Genomic DNA, 24,025 nt, shown 5'->3' with positions numbered 1-24,025 from the left:
TTATGAAGGATTAGTGTCTTAGTCTGGGCTGCTATAACAGAATACCATAGACTGGGTGGCTTAAATGATGAACAGTTATTCAAGGTGCCAGCAGATGCGGTGTCTGGTGAGAGTACTCTTCCTGGTTTGCAGATGGGTGTCTTCTAATATCCTCCCGTTGCTGAGAGAGAGAGGGATAGTTCTCTTCTTTTCTCTGGCTGGCTTGTGGGATCTTAGTTCCCTGACCAAGGGTTGAATCCAGGCTGCAGCAGTGAAAGTGCTGAGTCCTAACCACTGGACTGTGGTTAGGAAGTTCTCTCTTCTTTTTCTTATAAGGATACTATCCCATCCTGGAGGCTCCAACCTCCTGATGTAATTACTTTCCAAAAACCATCACAGGGCTTCAATATATATGAATTTTGGGGAGGGGGACACAAATATGCCATCTATAACAAACAGTGTTAATTCTTCTTTAAACATTTGGTAGAATTCACCATCTGGTCCTGTGGGAGAAGATTTTTGTATACTAACCCAATCTATTTACTTGTAACAGGTCTATTAAGATTTTCTAATCTTCAGTCAGTTTTATAGTTTATGTCTTTCTAGGAACTTGCTTGTCTCTTTTAGGTTATCTAATTTGTTGGTATATCATTATTTATTATAATTCTTTTTATTTCTGTAAGGTCAGTAGGAATTATCCCCCCTTTATTCCTGATTTCAGTAATTTGAATCTTCTTTTTCTTAGTCTAGCTTAAAGATTTTTCAGTTTTGTTGATCTTTTGTTTTTTGGGGGGCTGCACTGGGAGGTGCGGCATGTGGGATCCTAGTTCCCCAACCAGCGATTCGACCTGTGCCCACCGCCTCGGCAGCGTGGGGTCTTAACCACTGGACTGTCTGGGAAGTCCCTATTGGTCTTTTTACAGAACAAACTTTTGATTTCAATCAGTTTTTCTATTAAAAAAATCTCCCCCCCCTTTTTTCTCTAATTTATTTATTTCCACAAATATTTATTTCCTTCTCTCTGCTTGCTTTGGGTTTAGGTTGCTCTTCTTTTTCTAGTTTCTTAAGGTAGAAACTGCTTTTAATGAATCTCAAAGTTTTGGTATATTGTATTTTATTTTCATTTATCTCGAAAGTATTGTCTCATGACTTTTTGGACCAATTTGTTATTTAGGAGTGTGTTGTTTAATTTCCATAAACTTGTGAATTTCCTGTTTTCCTTCTATTATTGATTTCTCTTTTCCTTGTAGTGTGGTTAGAGAATATACCTTGTATGATTTCCAAGTTTTTAAAATGTATTGGAGACTTACTTTCTGACTTAGCGTTTGGTTTCTCTTGGACAATGTTCCACGCGCAGTGGAGAGAGTACTGGACAATGTTCCACGCGCAGTGGAGAGAGTACTGGACAATGTTCCACGTGCAGTGGAGAGAGTACTGGACCGTGTTCCATGCGCAGTGGAGAGAGTACTGGACAATGTTCCATGCGCAGTGGAGAGTGTGTGTTTTGCGTTGGCTGGCGCATTCTGTAGGTATTCCTAGGCCTAGCTGGTTCACAGTGCAGTTCGAGTCTTCTGTTTCCTTCTGATCTACTGCCTGGTTGTTCTACCCATTACTGAAATATCCAACTATTAATATTTTGGCTGAATGTCTATTTCTCCTTCCAGTTCTGCGGGTTTTTACTTCATGTATTTGAGGGCTCTGTTGTTAGCAGCATATATAATTCTTATAAATAATTAATAATTCTTGGTGGATTGTTTCATCATTACAAAATGTCCTTCTTTGACTCTAAATTCTACTTTGTCTGATTCTACTTTGTCTAGCCTCCTTGTTAATATTACTTGCATGGAGTATCTTTTTCGATCCTTTTAAAAACTTTCTATTTGTGTCTCTGACTCTAAAGAAGCCAAGCACAATTGAGAGATGATGATCAACCAAAAATGTTTGAGACCTCCTAAAATACATACTTAGCTATCTTATATCTTTTCTGAAACAAGCTTAATGCCATTAGTGATATGACACAATAGTTAAAAGCATAGGACTGGAAATTAAGACTGCTTGGTTCAAATATGGCTCTGTTATTGTTGTGAAACCCAAGTTCAAGTTACTTAACCTCCTGAATCCTCAGCTGCCTCAATAATAATATGGAAATGATAATAGTACCTACCCCATAAGACTTTTGAGAATTATATGAGATATAGTGTGGAAGGTACTTGCTACAATGTAAAGCACATAATAAGCCCTCAAAAAATGTTAGCTTTCATTATTTATCATTGTTACTACCAACATGACCAAAATATCAAATTATCTTTTACATTATATTAAAAGAGAAAGCATTCTAATATATTAAATATAATCTTATATTAAACTAATTAATACTACCAGTATAAAAACATTTTGAAAACTATACCATGGTATATAAGTATTATATGTTTTATATTATGCTGAATTACCTATATCAATGTTTTCTCTTCCCAGTGCCACCAGTGAGAGAAATAGTATTTCTCTATATAAACTCCTAGGGGAGAAAAGGAATGGAGAAGATAGATATTACTATTCATACATCTGTATATATCTATAAAAATTTTTATGTTAATATAAGCATGAGATATTCTAACAAGTCACCAAACAATATGAATCTGCTTAGAGGAACAATATATTCACTTAAGAGAATGACTTACCTCTGTCTTTTAAAATGAGGACATTTATTCAGTGTGTCTAAAATCTGACTCATTGGTCCATAGACATCATTCATTTTAATGCTTTTTACCATATTTTTCAACAGTTCCTGGTTAAATGAATTATCACCTTTTTGCAATAAATGGACCATTGGATACTTTTGGGCTGTAAAAGAACAAAAGAGCAGATGAACAAAAGTGTTCTGTGTATAAAGCAGAATGTAATTAAGCAGCAACTGATAGCTATTTAAAAAGCTACGAAGCGGTAAAAATAAGGGCAATAGATAAAAGAACTGAAATCTAAGAATGAAGAAAGCAAAGAAAAAAAGGAAGAAATAAGACAAACAATGATAAAAATAAGCTTTTTGTGGTCTCAAATACACAGCAACTAAAAATACTATTTTCCATAATACAGCCCCTGGAAGGAATTTTACATCAGCAGCCTGGGATGGAAACAAAAAAACAGGTAAAAAGAACAGGGACAAGCGATGTGCTAAAAATGGAACTCTACAAAATATAACCCCTCCACCACATACAGAGCATCACTCAAAAAACGAAAACCCCTTGACTTCCATAGTAGATAACACTAAAAACATCAAGCTTAACACTCACTCTCAAACAAAAGAGTACGATTTTGACCTGTAAGACAAAAAGTAGTATAATAAAAGTCAGTTACACATTAGTTTAGGCTATTTAAAGCAAGTAGAGAGTACTCTTACATGAAGGAAACGGGCATTCTATGACAGCACTTACTGTGCGCATTCCAGAGGATGTACAAGGGCTGTCCTGGATCCTGATGTAATTTCATATTGTCCCACAACATCTGTATTAAAACATATTTACTGTCTTCAGACATACAGTGGCGAGGAATCTGGGTTGAAGAATAAAAAAATACTCATTAATGATCCTTACATGATAATGTTTTGTAAATATTTTATAAAGATCCTTAAAAATATTTTTTAGGATGTATGGGTGCAAAAAAGAAAAGAACAGAAAAACCATTGGTTTGTATGCATTTTATAACCTACTGAAGGGAGATGACCTGAGTTGAGAAGTCAGTGGTCCCTAAAGTTGCAGATTTAACAAAGTACTAAGATCATAAAAAGTTAGTCTTGACCAGCTTTCGACTGAGGCTCCACAGAAAGATAAATCCAGAAGCCCCATTCTCCAACATTTTAAGACCCTAGCACAGATACTCTGACTGAGTTAACCTCTCAGTCACTCCTTCACTGTTTGGATTGTGCATCGAAACACATGCACAATCATAGACATGAAGTACAAGAAGAGAGAACACAAAGCTCCTAAACTGAGACACCTTGCCCTTTAGTGGCAGTGATGGCATAATGAAAAAGAAAAAAACATAAAAAAAATCCAAGTGAACATACAACAAACTACCTAAACGTTAAATGAAAATTTAGAGGAATGAAGAGGACGGTAGCTGGCACATGACTGCAATGTGAATTACAGCCGTCCTCCTAAAGCGTTAGGCTTGTTCTTGGAGGAGATGTGAGGCATGAGTGGGGCCAACTCACAAAGTCATCCTATAAGAGTCATTTACAGTTTATTCTTGAGGCTATAACAAAAAGCCAAGCCCATTTTGTGTAAACTTTTATAAGAAGTCCAAAAAACATGACTGTCTTACTGCTGAACTGCAAGAAGAGAAATTATTTACAACAATTTTATTGAATCGGATGGTTATTAAAAATATTTAGCATAAAATTACTTTTTTGTCATTAGGAACATGCAAACATTACAGTGGTGATAGCAGCACTGAATTTTAGCTAATTCTTACTCTCGTACCTTTGAATACTTGTTACAATGCTCAGAAGAAAGAATCAGTCCAGGTAAATTACTGGGTAAGTCAAGACGTCTAAAATACCACACCAGGTTCCAAAAAACAATTGGATGATGGTCCACGAAGTCTGCCACTGTTATTGCACGATCACCTTCGTTTTCCAGTAAGCTTTCAAGTTCCTTCCACACCACTAGTGGGCTAAGGTATGGAACAGTGATAGGATCTGGACTTGGGAGGTGCCATTCTAATCCTAAAGAATCCTGTTGAGTAAATAAAAACTGTAAACAGCAAATACAAGAAGATGATACTAAATCATTCTTTTACATGCCTGTCAGTGACTTCCACATAATTAGAAATGTAATTGTATAATATAACAAGATACCCTTCTTAATAAAATTGAAGCTTATGAGGCTGTTTAGTACAAGGGGAACAAAATCAAATGCAAATTATCAATATCCAAACTGTAAAAAACACCGAAACACGTACCGCAGCGCCTTGTAAGGTGGTTGGCAGGCTGCCTGTAGGAACGAGCTTCTGCCCGCCAATGTCTTCCTGGTCCAAGGTGCCATAAGTACTAACACTCCTGGCCATTGGAAATAACGGACATTTTGACATAGCTGCTTTTGATCTATCAGCAGGGATCTGAATACTTCGGGCACATGTATTTTCCAGCGGCTTAGATTTGCTTGGGCATTAAAAAAGGAAAAAAAAAAACATATCATTCTCTAGATTTACTTTATTTCATCTGACCACGTTCTCTTTAGAATCAGGGCTGCAGGTAGCAAAGTGAAACAAAGGAAAGATGTAGTCTGGCTTTGTCTTGGGAAAAAGGACACAGTTTAAAGTAGCTTAGTCATGTTAAATTTCCTTTTTATCCAGTAAATTTTAAATATAAGTCATTCATTTGTTCAAAACATTTAGTGGACAACTTATACTGAGAAACCACAGCAGGCCCAGGGATACAAGGCAGAAACAACAGGCACCTATTCCTCCAGGAGTCAGAACTAGTGGGAGACAGCCAAAGAAAGGGCCACAGCAGACCTGTGATGAAAGCACACACACACCCAGACTCGCAGTCCTGTAGTCTAAGAGTCAGGATGAGAGCAGGCTGGCAGGCCACGCCAGCCCGCCAGTCCCACGTATGCATTTTCTTCTGCATATGCAGTTTCCAGTGTGACTTCTTCTGCCCCGCCCTATCTGCTGCATTGGGCACTTCTCCAAAATGGAGATGATACTAGCCTTTGTTCTAAGCACAGATTTACTTGTATTAGGCTTACTGTATAATTCTTAGTTTGATTTTGACAGTTCATCTAACAGCTCCAAATGTTTTCTTAGCTCATTAAACATTCCTAAGTAGAAAATTAAATACTACAAAGTAGAAATATGTTAGTACTGACTTAATTCCTCAAGAGAGAGATAAGAGAAAGATGTTCATTATAAACTTCAAGTTTCTACAGAATTTTTACCTTTAAAATAATAAACATTATCATATGTGAATTATACAGCTTAAGCTCTGGGGATTCTTGAGGTATAAACTTTTAAAAATCATTTATTTACTTATGGCTACACTGGGTCTTGTTGCTGTGCGTGGGCTCTCTGGCTGTGCTGAGTGGGGCTACTCTTTGTTGTGGGCACAGGCTTCTCTGCGGTGGCTTCTGTAGTTGTGGAGCACGGGCTCTGACTGCGGGGCTCAGCAGCGGTAGTGCACGGGCTTAGCTGCCCTGTGGCATGTGGGATCTTTCTGCATCAGGGATCAAACCCGTGTCCCCTGCATTGGTAGGCAGATTCTTAACCACTGGACCACCAGGGAAGCCCAGAAAGCATCAACTATTAACTGTTGAAACATTTAGATTATTAGAGAATTTCAATATTATTTTAATTAGGAATAAGAATTTAAGATAATAAATCTATTATATAGAGAGATTTAAATCTTAAAATGGTCAGCTAATTTTTCTGTCATAAATGGAAATATATATGTTGTTAACATATAGTTCCACATAAACATAATTACCTATTCAGATCAAAACTCCCGTGAACAGAGAGAAGAGATGTGTCAAGACCAGAGGTTGATGTTGAGATGCAAGACTGCCTTGTCTGACTTGAAAAGGAGGATGGAAAATGTATATTTTCTGTAGATGGGCTTGACTTCAAAAAGTATCTGTAATGTGAAAGAAAGGAGCTTTTTGAGAAAAGAGACAATCTAGGAAACATGATCCTTAAACAAGAAGGAAAAAAAAACAAAACGTAAATCATTACCTTCCAGGTCGTCTTAAATCTCTTATCTCTATATTCAGAAAGGGCAAGAAAAGATTGCCACAAAACGGGCAGGTAGTATTGAGATTTGAGTCATCTGCTGTCCAGCCAGCCATGATTTCCTCATCGTGGACCAGACAATCGCAGGTTTTACACCGAGAGCAGCTTGAGATAAGGACCTATGGGAGAAATTAGCACTTTACAAAGTAAGCTAGTGAGTGCATAAAATTATTTCAATTAACAAGTCTATTGGAAAACTAAAATTCAGAATGATTTAGAAGTTGCAAACAAAAAAATGGATTATCATCAGTACATTATATAATACACTAACTATTTCAGCTAAGTCTATTCCAAAATTTTTGCCTGAAAGGGAAACTTGCATTTAAAGTGAGCATCTTTACCATTATGCTGCTGCTGCTAAGTCACTTCAGTCATGTCTGACTCTGTGAGACCCCAGAGATGGCAGCCCACCAGGCTCCTCCATCCATGGGATTTTCCAGGCAAGAGTACTGGAGTGGGTTGCCATTGCCTTCTCCATACCATTATAATTATGTACTATAAAATGCGCCATGATTTTATTTGGCTTCCCAGGCTGTACTAGTGGTAAAGAACCCGCCTACCAATGCAGGAGACATAAGAGATGTCAGTCCCTGGGTTGGGAAGATCCCCTGGAGGAGGAGGGTATGGCAACCCACTTCAGTATTCTTGCCTAGAGAACCCCATGGACAGAGGAGTCTGGAGGGCTACAGTCTACAGGGTTGCAAACAGTTGGACACGACTAGAGACTTAGCATAGCACACACACAAACAAACACACAATTTTATTAATGGAAAACTAAACCCAAGCATTCATTTGTTAATACACAAAATAGGTACTGGTAATTCCATGTTATAGATCTGTGCTACTCAAAGTGTGGTCACCAGAGAAGAGGTGGTCTACAAACTCTTACTGGTTTGTGATGAGCTAAGTAAAGAAACTGAGAAGAGGATCTGGGGACCTATAAAGAAACTGGTCATGCCTGAAACAGCTAAGTTGGTGTCAACAGATTTTACAAGAGTATCAGCCATGACAGATTGGAAATTAAAAACATCAACAACCAAAAAACCCCTGGTCTTTCATTACAGACAGTTTAAGAAGCATTGCTAGAGAGAAATGTAAATACTGTTGTAATTACACTAATAAAATATAGAATTCCTGAAGCCATCAGAAACTCTGTAAATTGCAACATTGGTGTTCATCATTTATTTCCAACTACATGCAAATTTATTTTCCAAATTTATGCAAATTAGTGTGAAATAGCAACACTCACAAATGTATTTGGAAGCAATTTTTGCACAAAAATTAGGGGAAAATTTTAAAGTATAAAAGTAAAACCTTTTCACTGTAAGAAAATGGGATATAGCAGCATATCCAGCAGATATATATATTATACTGATACAAAGAATGAAAAACATGATGGAAAAAGTGGACACAAATGCCAAAACCGCTCCCAGTATCCTCATCCAAAAAGTGTGCCTACAGTGAAACTACCTGAAAGTGTTTAAGAAGCGAAATAACTATTGAAAGAGGACATACATCAAACAAAGGTCAGATATAAATGCTGAAAATAAAAGGGCTATCAAAGTATGGAACTTTTCTAAACAGAAAGTCACAGACATTTTAAGTTTATTCAGGTGTAATACACATTCTGAAATTTTCAGATGCTATATATTTATCACTCTACCAGAGACTATCAATATTTAAGAAATTTTATTAAGTAACACATGAAGATATTCTTTTGATTAAAATTGTACCTCCATTGCATAGTTCTGGAAGATATTTGTATTACTCGTGTTGCAGGAAGATGCCACCTCTGATTTCCCAGGTAAGGCAAACTTGGATAAGGATCCTGTTCATTATTAAAAAACAAAGAGCAAAACCATTAAAATTAATAAGAAAGGATGTGAGAATCTCTCACTCTCATAAATTCTCTGGTAAATTATCAAACTGTCCTATTTAAAATTTAAGAAAAAACACATAAATAATGAAAAATGTTTTTCAAGTGTGCATTTGTCTTTTGCGTATACACCTAAGGAAATGTGTTTTAATTCATTACTCACTTATTTTCATTACTCACTTATTAAGCACGTTGCATGTACAGGCTAGAAGGCATACTGGTTGTTTGTAATTACTATTTTGCTGTTTCTATTCTTACATGTTTAAGATATAAGAAAGTGTTTAGTTCTAAGGTTTAAAAAGTATAAAACAGCTGATCTTATTTCAGATCATGAAAAGAATTACTGGCAACTTTCTGCCTTGTAAGGCTCTTTAAAATCTCTAAGAGTAATCTTGCTCTTAAGCACTAGGCAAGAGTTTCCAAGTATATTCTCAACAGCAAAGAGATGTGAGGAGGTATTAAAATAACAACAAAAAGTGAGAACAGTTCTGTGGTCAAGTCGATTGCTGACAGTGGCTATATCTAGTTAGGAAAACTGGAGGTAATCTATACTTTTTTCTCTGTAGTTACTACATTTTATGAATGAACACTGGTATTTTTATAAATATAAAGGTATTAAAACAAAGTAAAGGTATAAACTAGTGGTTCCAAGAAACAGAGAGGACAGGAGAACATGAAATACCCCCATGGGGATGCAATCAGCATAATCCAGACTAATGATCCAACTGCTTCAGCAAATAAATCACAAGAGGAAAAAAAGCTCTAGATCTTCGTTAGCAGAAGCCCCTGCCTCACAGAGATGCAGAGAGAGCTGAAGCCTCATATCATCCTAGATGCTTAGAAAGTTATCTGCAGTTCTTTCCTGATGGTCTTCCAACAACCTTCTGTAATTCCACCTCCCTCTGCTAAAGCTAGTTCAAAATTGCTCTCTATTAGCCTTGACTAATTCAATCATTTATGCTGGCAGTCTACCTTTTGTATCTAATCAATCTACAGCACAGAATATTCTTTTTAGCAAAGTGAATCAGGATATGAGGTTATCTTATTTAGTTCAATAAACTCTTCTTGGATGTTAGAAAAAAATAAGGGGGAGCTAATCACCTGATTATATGACAAGTGGGGGAAAATACAGGGAATGAAGAGGAGAGGGAGTTAACAGACATCAAACAATGCAACAAATAGACCCTGTCTGGGTCTCAACTTGAACAAACCATCTATAAAGAGTTTTATGAGATAGCTGTGAAAGTTTAAACTATGTATATATTTTATATATTATGTAATAACCTTGACACATTAAGAAATATGATGATATTACAATTTTGTTTAAAAAAATGTTTCACAAAAGATACATACTGTGAAAAGTGAAAGTTGCTCAGTCATGTCCAACTCTGTGACCTCATAGACTATACAGTCCATGGAATTCTCCAGGCCAGGATACTGGAGTGGGTAGCCTTTCCCTTCTCCAGGGGATTTTTCCAACCCAGGATTGAACCCAGGTCTCCTACGCTGCAGGCAGATTCTTCACTAACTGAGCTATCCTCTAAGGTCTAAAGGGCTTCCTTCCCTTGTGGCTCAGCTGGTAAAGAATCCGCCTGCAATGCGGGAGACCTGGGTTCAATCTCTGGGCTGGAAAGTTCCCCTGGAGAAGGGTAAGGCTACCCGCCCCAGTATTCTGGCCTGGAGAATTCCATGGACTGCATATAGTCCATGGGGTTGCAAAGAGTTGGACAGGACTAAGTGACTTTCACTTACATACTGTATGACTCCATAAAAATGTTGAAAAATGGCTGGCTATAGTGTTAAGATAATGCTCACCTGTGCAGGGAGTGGGGAGTGGATGTGGGCATGAGACAGGGCTCTGGGTGCTGTTATTGAACTGTTACCTTAACCTGATACTGGTTATTCAGTTGTTCTCAATTTATGACATGGACAATATTTACATACATAAAAATGCACACAGTACATGTATAACAGAGTAAATAATAAATTTCTTAAATAAACAAAGTAACTTTAATAAAAAGTTAAAAAAGACATAACATTAAAGTCCTTATGTTTTAGAAATACACGCTGAGTATTTATGAATAAAATTGTATATTGTTTGGGACTTACTTTAACATAATTCAGTGGGGCAGGAAGCAATGTTGGCAGCAGAAGACAGAGGGGACAAGATAAAAGAAGACTGGCCATTTGTTGGTAAGTGTTGAAGTTGCATGAAGGGTACATGGGAGTTTGTTGTGCTATTCCTTCTACTTTTGTGATTGCTTGAATACTTCCACAATAAAAGCTTTTTAAAATAGTAAAGGTGCAAACTTAAAAAACGTTATAGTGCGTTCATTCCTCACATCATATACCAGGATAAATTTCAAATGGATTAAATATCTAAATCAGGAGTCAAATCTACCTTTCTATGATCACAAGAATGATTTTTACATTTTAAAAGCACTGTTAAATATATATATATATATCCCACAAAACTTAAACTATTTACAATATGGCCCTTTATAGAAAAAGTCTGCTGATCCCAGAAAATGTTAGAGAGGGAACGAGAGAAGCATTGAAGAAAGTAGTGCTGAACCTAGGGGAAGGCAGAGTCTTTTCCAAAGACTCAAAACCCAGAAGTAACAGGGCAAAAACTGATACAAAACTGAAGACGTTTATGTGGGGGAAGAAAACCCCGAAATTTGACACAGTTGGAAAAAGCATCTGCCACTGATATAAAAGGCAAAGGATTAATTCCCTAACAAAAAAGAGCTATTAAAACTTAAAAAAAAGATGGTGGGGGGACTAACAAGTGAAAGTTAAATGTAGGCAAAAGACAGTTCACAGACATAGTTCCTGAATGTACAAACAGATATGCAATTTAATTTATAAAATAAATATAAGTGAATATTAACTGAAATACAAAAATCCATAAGTGTGCTAAACATATTTTCTTCACAAGGCTGCTGGGAAATAGGTATTCGTCTACACTACCTGTGGGAATACAAAATTATATACCCCTGAGGAAGGAACTTGGCAGTATCACTTCCAGGAAGAACTTGGAAGCATCTTCTAAAGCTACCTTGGCAAAAAAATAATATGGCATATGTGCATCACAGCATTATTCATAACAGTTACAGACAGCATTTAAAGTCCATCAACAGGGAAGTGGTTAAGATAAGCTGATACCGTCACACGTGATGAACACTGCGACCTTAAACATGAGAGGGGGACAGTGCTATGTGATGGTATGAAATGTTCTTCAGAACACGGTGTTAAGTGAAAAAAGCAAGTAACAGTTAATTGTTTAACAGTTATTTTACCTTTTGAGTAAGAAGACAAGGAGGTATGAAGAACACACAAACACAACACACATGCTTTTAAAGAAGTATATATTTTTTAACAAAGCAACAACGAAAGGATAAATCAAAAATGAACAAAAATGGCTGCCTCGAGGGACAAGGAGAAAACAAGCCGAAGGGATGAGGATGGAAGCCAGAGCTCTCTCCAAGCGCCTTGGTTCTCTGTTGCGTTGAGCCATGCAAATCTTTTACAAAATTAAAAATATAAAGGAGGAAAAGTAAAGGTACCATGTATCAAATGCAGGACGACAGAAGGGTTTGCACAAACCTTCTAAGGAGGCAGAGCCTTCCAGGCTTGTTCTGCTGAAATCAACTCCCTTAGTCCCTGAAGTGGCGCTGCTCTCCTGAGAAGTGGCTCCTTCCAACTCATGGCAGACATCTTCATCTGTTAAAGAGGTAGATTCAGAATCCTGGGCTCCCACTGAAGAAAGACTGGTACGGTCAGAACTTTGATCCTAAGGACATAATTGTAAGCTTAATTTCCTTCATATTTAAAGTTATTTAAAAGGTCACTTCTAAGGCAGAGGAAATGCCTAATTACTCAGATGATCAATTAATCAACATTGTAACTTCTAGGGGAAAAATAAAACCAATCAGTTTTACAAGGTCATCCTAATTTGGACAAACATGAGTTGGAGATCAATTTTTACGGCAGCATTTCTTAGATCAAAGCAGATACCTGTTAGATAACTGTTAACTTTAAGCCTTTATTGCTAATTTTCTTCCCTGCAAATCCTGGTCCAGGATGATATCACCAGAAAATTACATTTTATTCTCTTTTATTTGTTCACATTTTGTTCTTTTCCATAGCAATCCAGGTTATTATTCCTGGATCCCATGAAAGTTACTGTGTAGTCTGGGTACTGTTATAATCTCTTGGAGAATGTTGTGCTATTGTTTTAGCAGTCAACTGAGTTATATTCAGCTTGTGATTTGTGTTTTGGTTTTTGTAGGTGGGGATTTAGTACTCGGTTTAATTCTCTAAGCTTTGTCCTCCATGCTGGTCTGCAAGCATGCCATGCACGTGTAAGCTCAAGAGTGAGGCGGATACTTGTGTGGGCCATACACAGAACTAGGAATCCTTCTCTTACAGCTTCCCCTCATACTCTCCTGCCCAGAGACCCCCTTCCCTGGTTCCTCTCTCCAGGAAATATGGGGATTCTCCTGAAGTTTTAGCTGCCAGGATGCCAGGCCACGCTGTGACAGGGACCTGCTCTTGGGGCAAAAATGCATGAAAAAGAAAATGGGAAAATTTCTCCACAATCTGTTGCTTTTATTTTTCAGAATCCTTAGATAGTTGCTGTTTTGTATTTTGTCCGGAGTTTTTAGTTGTAAGTTGAGGGATGAGTTTTAGTGGCCTTATGTTAACACAGTGGAACTAAAATTTTCACCCAAAATTTTAAAGAATATTTTTGCTGGGTACAGAAAAACACGTCTGCAGCATTTTCTTTCAGTACTCTGATCAAGATGTTTTTCCAGCATCTTTTGACATCACTTTCTATTCAGAAGACAACTGTCAGTCTTCTTATTGTTGCTTTTTTTAAAGAAATTAATGCTTTGAGAAACTTACTTCCAAATTACTTTTATGTGTTTTTAAGTCCTAAAGAGCATCCAAGAAAAAAACATATACAGTTTCCATAGGAATAAGGACAAAAAATGGAGTTGAAGACTGCCCCAAATGATATTTCCTAAAGGAAAAAAATGTAATATTTAACTTTTTTTTCTTGAGGCAGGGTAAGTGAACAACATACATAATAAATAAAATTTTCTTACTTTACAAGGAGGAGGGACTATGATCCTGTTTTTGATGCATATTAAATACAAAATCCACTGTTCTGATCAAGATGAGGGGAAAAAGATCATTCTTCAACACTTCAGCTCTCATGCAATGAAACCCAAAGGTCTGTTGAATCCACCTTTTCGATTCATGTACTGCCTATACTTTCTCTTCTGAGACACATTTATGGCATAGGCATTTACGGAGCCATCCACCTTTTTCCCTTTTGTGGAGGTAAATCCCATTAACGTCATCATTTCTATTCCTCTCTCTGTTGTGCCCTCTGTCTTCCTCAGTTATCTGACGTTCTTTGCTCTTTATTTCTTTCTCCTCCTCAGCTCTTCTTTCTTTCAGTTGAGAAGGGGAAGGAGATGTGGATCTCTGTTGTCTTGGGGACCTGGAACGCCTTCTGTGTGGTCCGAGAGCAGCTTCTCCGATCTCGCTCCCAGGACCGCGACCCTTCTCGGCCCCTGCGTTTTGGCCCGGGACCGCCTAAGCTCCCTCTGTGGGGAGCGGCTGTGGCTGCGACCCATTTGGAATCCTCCTTCAGTACAAGTCGCCCCGGAAACGTATTGTTGCTCTTTTGAAGGTAATATATACCTTTTCTTTGGCTCCTTTTAAGATTTTCTTTGTATTTCATTTTCGTCTAACATTAGATGCCTATTTTGGCACTTATTCTGCCTGACATTCATGTATCTTCTAAATATGTGAGTTGACATCTTTAATCACTTTTGGAAAATTTGCGGCAATTAGCTTTTAAAATTTTCTTTCTACCCCGTTCTTTCTTCTTCTGGAACTCAATTACATCAATGTTAGGCAGTTCCACTAAACTGCACATTCTTTCCAATATTTCCCTTTTTTTTTTTTCTGTCTATACTTCCATGTGGATATTTTCTATTAACTCCCATCAAGTTCACTAATCTTTCTTCTCCTGTGTTTTGTCTGCTGTTAAATTCAACAACTGTATTCTTAATTTCGCATCTTTTTCACTTCTAGAATTTACACTGGTTCTTTTCAATAGATGATTATCTGGGGAAATTTTCCATCTTTCTAGCTTTTTTTTTTAACCCTTTCCTCTATTTTCTTGGACATATTGCAATTACTTCCAAGTATTTTGCTAATTCAAATATTTAGATCACCTGAAGGTCTATTTCCTCCACCATCTGTTTTTCCTGTTTTTAGTTATGGGCCTTGTCTCTCAGTATGGCTGTTTTTTCTTTTGGCTGCACTGGGTCTTCATTATGGCGCGTGGGCTTCTCTTGCTGTGCAGCGCAGATCTAGAGTATGTAGATTCTACTCACAGCACACAGGCTAAGTTGCTCTGTGGCATGGGGGATCTTAGTTTCTCAACTAGGAATTGAACCCATGTCCCCTACATTGGAAGGCAGAACCACTGGATCACCAGGGAAGTCTGTCAGTATAGCTATTTGTAATTGAATTTTAGAATATAAAAACTTCATAGAAAAAACTGTAACTCCAGTTAATGTTCTGTTCCTCCGGAAAGGACACACTTTTTCCTGTTAAAGCAAAGGCTGATTGGTTCGATCTAATCACAGACTGAGCTGAGTCCAGCACAGGCTGCAGTTTTGGTCAAGTACAGTCTACCTTTGGTTTGCTCGTGTTCCTAAGGCATAGCTCTGCAGGAATTTGAACTAAGGGCCTGGTGTGTGTACCAAAGATTCCCTGCCTCCACTCCCCTCAGCTCACAGCAGTTACATTATTGTATTCCCAGCACCATAAAATTGCCGAGAACTTTGTTTTATTAGAGACTTATTGCTTACCTTTTCATATTCCTGTTTCATGCATTATTTGGAAAATATCTTGAAAGAAAAAAAACTTGTGTATCTGAGGACTCTCAAATTTGTCAAAGGGACAAATATTTTTGTCTCTCCAGTTCCACAAGATCCCCAAAGTCCTGCTGGCCCCCTCACCTCTCCACAGTCCTCTGATTAGACAAAGCCTGAATTTGCAACCTTTTACTCTGTGCTCAGAATAAGCAAATACCCTCATGGAAAAAGTAGCTATAGGACTTCAGCTCATCTCTGCAATTCTCCTCTCTAGAATCTCGCCCATCTATTTTTTGTTGTTTTAGCAGTTCTCTGATGACGTTAAGCAAGTACTTAAGGGTACCTACTCCAGTATTCTGGCCTGGAGAATTTCATAAACTGCATAGTCCATGGGGTTGCAAAGAGTTGGATGTGACTTTGACTTCACTTCTATATTTCATCTAGCTTTTTTGCTTTGGGAGGTATGCGGGTGTATCACAAGGTACTCCATTCTAACCAGGAAGAAAAATCATACGCCTAGCTGGTAATTTTTGAAGGCAATAAATAATGAAGCTCAGTAAGCACTTTTATTCCAGCTACAAATCACTTTCTTTCAAAATTGAACTACAAATATAACCTTAGTTGGTGAATTCTTTCCTTTTGAAGTTATTATTCAAGTTCAAATTCTGATACTTACAAACCTTATGCATCCAAGAGTCCTTTCTGTAAAGCTGTATTTTAGGAGAATGGTAAAACACATCTTTGCAAGCAAGGGACTTCTGGTGGTAGAGGAGGGTAAAAGGAAACGCAGAAAATACTAATAAACCTACCTTTGATGATGTGGTGTACATGGTGAATCTTGAATACCATTTGCTTGCTTTCTCGGCAACTCCTTTTCCAGCAGTGAACATACTGTTTCTCAGAACATCTAGTTTAGGTACTAGTAGTGTGTCTAAATTAAATGAAGGTGATGAATGGGTTAATGCATCTTGAGATTCTTCCCTAAATGGACAGGTAGGTGAGAAGGCTGGAGAAGACCAGAGTCTATCCCTTGGCCTGTCCTCATTTTTTGAGTAACTTTTGGATTTGGTAAGTCTCACTGGTCTGGGAGAATTAGGAGGCAGGCTAGATCTTCTGCATGCCTTGACCAACGTTGGACTTTTCTTAGTGGTGACTTTATCATCACAGGCCCGTTGTAAATCAATGCTTGGTGTTCGACTTGTCAAAGGACTGCTCATGTTATTCATATACATCTCAATTTCTTCAGCTAAATCCCGCCTAGCAGATGGTGTTGAAACACTTTTGCTGTCATCCTCCTCCTCTTCCTCCTCCTCTTTTTGCTGCTGTTCAGTCTCAGCAACCAAAAGTGAGAGGGGATCAAATCCTGTGGCAACATCAGTTTTTTCAAAAGGTTTTATTGAAAAGCTGCTGTTCAAGCGTTGACTCCTCTTGGGATTTTGTGGAACAATGTACCTTGCTTTTGAAATATCTGTTTCATTGTCTAAGTCTTCTAAGTCAAAAATAACAGGAGAATCCACTTTATCTGTCAGACAATTAGAACCATCAAAAGGTGTATCATCATCACTCGATTCCTTTTCTACACTGTCTCTCTTTGATCTTAAAGACGGTTTTCCAATATTAAGACTATTTGGTCTTGTGCTTTTTGAGATTACATTTGAAAGAATTTTTGCATCAGCTCCTAATTTCTCAACCATGTTTCCAGGGTTTGCTTCCTGGTTAATTCTACTGAGCATAAGTCCCATCAGCACTCCTCCACTAAGGTTGCGGCTTCGATTTGCCCAGGACATTTGCTGCTGCAAATCAGGCTCATTGTCACTTTTATGTCTTTTCCTGAAGCATCTACTTTGAATGTTTCCTGTTTCATGTGCATCCTCAAAAGACGATATTAAGAGCGGCTCAGATGTGCTTTCTAAAAAACAAGAGAAGTGCTTTTAGCCATGAAAAATGTAATATGCAAATATAAGTTGTCTTAAATATTTAAGATACCAGTAATAAAAATGATAACAGCAAGAATTTATCAAGTACCTGCTATTTCACAGATGCTATACTAGGCACTTTATTTACATTATCCACCATAATCATTCCAACATCCTTATGGGTGGAGGAAAAGCTTATACTCAGAGATTAATTACCTAGCCCAAAGTTACCTAGCCCTTAAGTGACAGAAGTAAGTAAGTAAGTAAGTGTTAGTCACTCAGTCATGCCTGACTCTTTGCGACCCCATGGACTGCAGCCCATCAGACTCCTCTGTCCATGAGATTTTCCAGGCAAGGATACTGGAGTGGGTTGCCACTGCCTTCTCCAAGGGATCTTCCCAACCCAGGAATCGAACCTGGGTCTCCTATACTGCAGGCAGATTCTTTACCAGCTGACCTACAAGGGAAGCCCTAACTGGGATTCAAATCAAATATGAAGGGTACGCTCTGAGATATAAGGATGCACTACTTTTTAAAATTTATAAGACTAATATTTACCCTTGGTACATTTATTATAACAACAATAATAATGAATTTATGTCCATTTCACCGAACTGATTAAATAACAATGGTTATACAATTGTGGTTGTGCTAGATAACCTTAAGATTCTGAGTCTTCTGCCTATAAAAAGAAAAATAAAACCAAAAACACTAAGCCAAACCAAAGACAGCTATGTGAGCTTTATAAATAAAACTTATTTTTAAAACTCTAAATCCTCATGACCATAGATGTGGCTAAATAATTTTACTTTTTCTTTAAATATTGATTCAAGTTTATAATACTTGAATGTGAACAGCCACTTTCTATTCAGAAACACTGTTCGCTGCTTTTAAGCAGAAGCAGAAATCAAGACTTTTGATCACTTTAATTGTCCTTATTATGTGGGAGTCTCCTAAAGCATTAGTCAGGTATAGTATTGTCAGCTACTCTTTTTACATGTTTTATACAACAGAATTAGCTCTCTATACCAGGCAATTACGAAAAATGGGCCTTTTTTCCTGTCATATGATGCATTCAGGTAACAGGATAGGAGATGAAAGGGACTACTAGAGACCTTAAAAGCCTACAAACTAATACTGTTTAATAAACATATATTAATAGCATTAACAAGGAAAACAGTATAATAGAGAGGTAAAGTATATTCTTTTTTTCCTATATTAGCTTATGATTAAGAATATAAGAAACCAAGAATACACTTTCTTCTAATATTCTGGGAAACTTTATACTGGACAGTTTATATATTATCAAAGACCTGGAGGAATCTTATAAGCCAAAGATAAAACTCAAGGACTGCATTTAAATAGAAGAGCAAGGGTTCCTTCACAAAGTAAGAACTATGCAAATGGCCTAAAGACAAATAAAGCTGGTTATCCAGTTATACCAGGGGTCGGCAAACTGCACCACTGAGCCAACCAGTCTGTGGACTGTTTTTATACAGTTTCAAACGGTATTAACATTTTAAGAGTTGTACACATCACACACATAAAGAACAGGCAACTGGATTTCCCAGTGGTGTGGTGGTTAAGAATCCACCTGCCAATGCATGGGACACAGGTTTGATTCCTGGTCTGCAAAGATCCCATATGCCACAGAGCAAGTAAGCGTGTGTGCTACAACTACCGAGCCTGTGCTCTGGAGCCCGGGAGCTGCCACCACTGAGGCTCATGTGCCCTGCAGCCTGAGCTCTGCAACGAGAGAAGCCACCACCACAAGAAGCCTACGCACTGCAACGAGAGCGAAACCCCACTTGTCACAATCCAGGAAGCTTGTGCACAGCAAGGAAGACTCAGTGCGCTTCAGCAAAACCCAGCACAGCCAAAAATAATAATAAATTTTAAAAATAGAACAGGCAATAGAGACTGTATGTGGCCTGTAAAGCAAAAATATTTACTGTTTGGCCATTTACACAATAGTTTATCTGATTCTAAGTTGATATACATGCTAAATTCTACCAGACTAGGCTGGATGCTGCTCTAGTCCAGGGGTTGCCCTTCTTTAGCTCTGTGAACAAGCTGTAATCCCTTCCTACTATACAGTCTTGACACATTGCTTCCCATTGCTTGGAATGCTCCATTTCGATTTCTCCTTCAGAACTCCTGTGTGCTCAGGTGCTCAGTCGTGTCCAACTCTTTGTGACCCCATGGACTCTAGCCCACCAGACTCCTCTGTTTATGGGATCGTCCAGGCAAGAATGCTGGAATGGGTTGCCATTTCCTCCTCCAGGGCATCTTCCGAACCCAGAAGTGCCTACTGTGTCTCCTGCACCAGTCAGCAGACTCTTTACCAGTAAGTCACCTGGAAAGCCCACAGCCTCATTGATTTTCTCTTCATTCTTCAGACGTAAGCTCAAAACCATATTACCAAGGAAGCCTTCTTGACCCATGTCCCCTAAAGCCAGGCTAGCCTATTCCATGCTCTCACCCTTCTTGACAGGCTTTAACATCAGGGTGTTTTCACATTTACTTAATTATTTGATTAATGTTTTCTCATCCCTTCCATGTGTTTCTCTATGAAGTCTGGGACCATGTTTATTTTTTATTCTTTACTATATCCTAGGTAGCACCTGGCACATGGTAGCAGGTAATAGGTGTGCAAAAAAAAAAAAAAATATCGCTGAATGAATACTGTCTTCTGGGAAACAACTGCAGCCAACAGACCAACCCAGAATATAACTCAGCATAATATATTACAATATGACACGTTATAGCTAAATGTAGTGCCTAAAGATAAAAAGCTAAAACACACTTAAGGCAGAATGAGGCCTAAAAACAAATATCAAAGTATGTTTTCAAGTTTAGAGTATGTTTCACTTCAGAGTAAATTTTTTTGTGCTTGAACTCTCAGTAATTCAGTATGCATTTATCAAAATGTTAAAATTCCTGGGCTTCCCTGGTGGCTCAGCGGTACAGAAACTGCCTACCAATGGAGGAGACTTGGGTTTGATCTCCGTCCTGAAAGATTTCACACGCAGCGGAGCAACTAAGCCTAGGTGCCGCAACTACGAAGCCTGTGTTCTAGACCAGGAGCGTAACTGCTGAAGTCCGCGTGCACTAAGCCTGTGCTCTGCAACAAGAGAAGCCACTGCAATGAGAAGCCTGCACACCGCAACTAGAGAAAAACCCACCCAGCAACGAAGACCTAGCATAGCCAAAGACAAAGAAAGTTATTTTTTAAAATGTTACCCAAGATAAACATTAAAACATGTCTTTGGTTATTCCATTCCCACATCTTTTGGAAGCTGTCATTTATTTATGTAATGATATAAATAAAATATACACATACTGCACTGCAAAACATGAAGAAACTTGAAAGGTGTTTTGAACCCTAGGAGTACTGGTATACAAGAAAAAAGATGCAGAAAAGTTAAGTATTCCTATAAGTCCCACATAGAGTCTTTGGTAGGAGTGATAAGCCCCAAGTACTTAACAGAAAAGTTTTCAAGTCAAAAATCTTAAGGATAAACTAACAACTCCAGTTCATACCTAGGAAACCTATCACAGGCTATAAAAAAGTGACTTGTTCAGCACAGAGGGCAAAATCAAAAGCCATATGCTGAGTCAGACGCTGATGACTCTGACAAAATGTCAGAAACACAGGTTTGTTGACAATCATGTGAAAACAGAAAGTTCATAAAAATAGATCTAAGAAAACCGCAAGCATGAACAGAAAGGAACAAAAGAACAAGAAAGCAAAGATTACCAAAGGCCAGTTATTAAGAATCAAAATTAGACAGTGATTAGGAAGAACTAAATGGTTGTGAAGCAATTATACGATACCAATGAAACAATTTTTAATCTTTAAGTTATAACAATTATCTAACAAAGAAATGTGAAGAAAGACAGTTATAGATCATTTAACACTTTTTTTTTTTAATAGCTGCAGCAGGGGTCTGCACACTTTTTCTGTCAAGGGCCAGACAGTAAATATTTTACCCTCTGCAGGCCATACAGCCTCTGTGGCGACTCCTCAGCTCTGCTGACACAGTACCAAAGCAGCCATAGACAAGACAGAAGCAAATGAGCTGGCTGTGCGCCAATCAGCCTTTGTTTATGAACACTGAACTGTGATTCATTTAACTTTCATGTGTCACAAAATCAACAGTAATCTTCTTGATTTTTTTTACCATTTAAAAGTGTGAAAAACCATTCTTTGCTTGTGGACCTGTACAAAAACCAGGCTGCAGGCCCACTCTGGCCCGTGGGCCACAGTTTGCTCACCCCTGAAGGAGAGGTATATCTACTTATGCTGCAGAAAAACAAACATCACAGCAGCAGGGCCGCTTACAGAGATAGCTCAGCCTTCACAGCACAGGTCCTTCAATAACGGTTTAAGTTAAAATGATGCAGAGTTGAGCTAATACAAAAATAAAATAATTATGAAATCAGACTGAAACACTAGAAACACTGAATCTTAGGTCTGTTTTGTTCCCTAAGTTTGTGAGACCAAATATATCCAGGATCCTAAAATGATTTTTCCATTAACTAATTGATAACTTATGTGACATGCCAATAGTTTGACTATGCCTGAGTTTTCTCATCTTTGAAAGAGTGCTAATATTTCCTCTCTCACTAATATAAGCACTGCTATAATAATAAATACAAAATACTATATATGAAGTGCTTTGGAAAGAAAAAATATTACGTATTCTTATCTAAACTATCTGAAGAACTGTCCTTTTGCCTCTGAAAACCAGGAATAATACAAAGACTAAGGAACTCATTTAAAAACTGGGGAGATGCATAGTACCCTCAGAACTGATCATATTACTTGCTTCCCATTTCCCCTCTCCAAAACTTCCCACATTCTAAACTCAAAAGATGGTTTGTGGCTTGTAAGTATGTCCCCTTTCTTTGTTATAATAAAGCTTGAACAAACTGTAGTATAAAACAGAATTTAAACTACTAAACTGTACTATTGAGAGGCGGCACAAATATTAAAAAAAAAAAAAAAAAAAAAACCTTAGAGAATTCAGACTTTAAAAAAATAGTCACCCACCAGAAAATTACTAGAACTAATCAATGATTATAGTAAAGTTGCAGGATATAAAATCAACACACAGAAATCCCTTGCATTCCTATACACTAATAATGAGAAAACAGAAAGAGAAATTAAGGAAACAATTCCATTCACCATTGCAACGGAAAGAATAAAATACTTAGGAATATATCTACCTAAAGAAACTAAAGACCTATATATAGAAAACTATAAAACACTGGTAAAAGAAATCAAAGAGGACACTAATAGATGGAGAAATATACCATGTTCATGGATGGGAAGAATCAATATAGTGAAAATGAGTATACTACCCAAAGCAATTTATAGATTCAATGCAATCCCTATCAAGCTACCAACGGTATTCTTCACAGAGCTAGAACAAATAATTTCACAATTTGTATGGAAATACAAAAAACCTCGAATAGCCAAAGCTATCTTGAGAAAGAAGAATGGAACTGGAGGAATCAACCTACCTGACTTCAGGCTCTATTACAAAGCCACAGTTATCAAGACAGTATGGTACTGGCACAAAGACAGAAATATTGATCAATGGAACAAAATAGAAAGCCCAGAGATAAATCCACGCACATATGGACACCTTATCTTTGACAAAGGAGGCAAGAATATACAATGGATTAAAGACAATCTCTTTAACAAGTGGTGCTGGGAAAACTGGTCAACTACTTGTAAAAGAATGAAACTAGAACACTTTCTAACACCATACACAAAAATAAATTCAAAATGGATTAAGGATCTCAATGTAAGACCAGAAACTATAAAACTCCTAGAGGAGAACATAGGCAAAACACCCTCCGACATACATCACAGCAGGATCCTCTATGACCCACCTCCCAGAATATTGGAAATAAAAGCAAAAATAAACAAATGGGACCTAATTAAACTTAAAAGCTTCTGAACAACAAAGGAAAACTATTAGCAAGGTGAAAAGGCAGCCTTCAGAATGGGAGAAAATAATAGCAAATGAAGCAACTGACAAACAACTAATCTCAAAAATATACAAGCAACTCCTACAGCTCAACTCCAGAAAAATAAATGACCCAATCAAAAAATGGGCCAAAGAACTAAATAGACATTTCTCCAAAGAAGACATACAGATGGCTAACAAACACATGAAAAGATGCTCAACATCACTCATTATCAGAGAAATGCAAATCAAAACCACTATGAGGTACCATTTCACACCAGTCAGAATGGCTGTGATCCAAAAGTCTATAAGCAATAAATGCTGGAGAGGGTGTGGAGAAAAGGGAAGCCTCTTACACTATTGGTGGGAATGCAAACTAGTACAGCCACTATGGAGAACAGTGTGGAGATTCCTTAAAAAACTGGAAATAGAACTGCCTTATGATCCAGCAATCCCACTGCTGGGCATACACACTGAGGAAACCAGAAGGGAAAGAGACACGTGTACCCCAATGTTCATCGCAGCACTGTTTATAATAGCCAGGACATGGAAGCAACCTAGATGCCCATCAGCAGATGAATGGAT

At 37.7% G+C, this 24,025-nt stretch overlaps 1 protein-coding gene across 7 annotated transcripts in view; it reads right to left on the bottom strand.

Moving 5' to 3' along the window:
* DENND4A (DENN domain containing 4A) overlaps nt 1-24,025 on the bottom strand; it is a 120,285-nt gene that overhangs the window by 6,063 nt on the left and 90,197 nt on the right. For all 7 annotated transcript variants that reach the window (XM_086322966.1, XM_086322968.1, XM_086322965.1 and 4 more), the window contains 10 exons: nt 16,353-17,452; nt 12,248-12,434; nt 8,496-8,590; nt 6,706-6,881; nt 6,461-6,607; nt 4,936-5,134; nt 4,455-4,709; nt 3,408-3,525; nt 2,658-2,820; nt 2,430-2,494 (listed from right to left, as the gene is read on the bottom strand). In XM_086322966.1, coding sequence (XP_086179092.1) covers nt 2,430-2,494; nt 2,658-2,820; nt 3,408-3,525; nt 4,455-4,709; nt 4,936-5,134; nt 6,461-6,607; nt 6,706-6,881; nt 8,496-8,590; nt 12,248-12,434; nt 16,353-17,452 — 2,505 coding nt within the window. The remainder of the gene's footprint in view (nt 1-2,429; nt 2,495-2,657; nt 2,821-3,407; nt 3,526-4,454; nt 4,710-4,935; nt 5,135-6,460; nt 6,608-6,705; nt 6,882-8,495; nt 8,591-12,247; nt 12,435-16,352; nt 17,453-24,025) is intronic.

Source organism: Bos grunniens, chromosome 10, assembly GCF_055505025.1.
Source record: "Bos grunniens cultivar Pamir isolate PY7600 chromosome 10, Bosgru_T2T1.0, whole genome shotgun sequence".
Lineage (NCBI taxonomy): Eukaryota > Metazoa > Chordata > Mammalia > Artiodactyla > Bovidae > Bos > Bos grunniens.
Note: the sequence above shows the minus strand (reverse complement) of the source record. Positions and strands in the feature narration are given on the sequence as shown.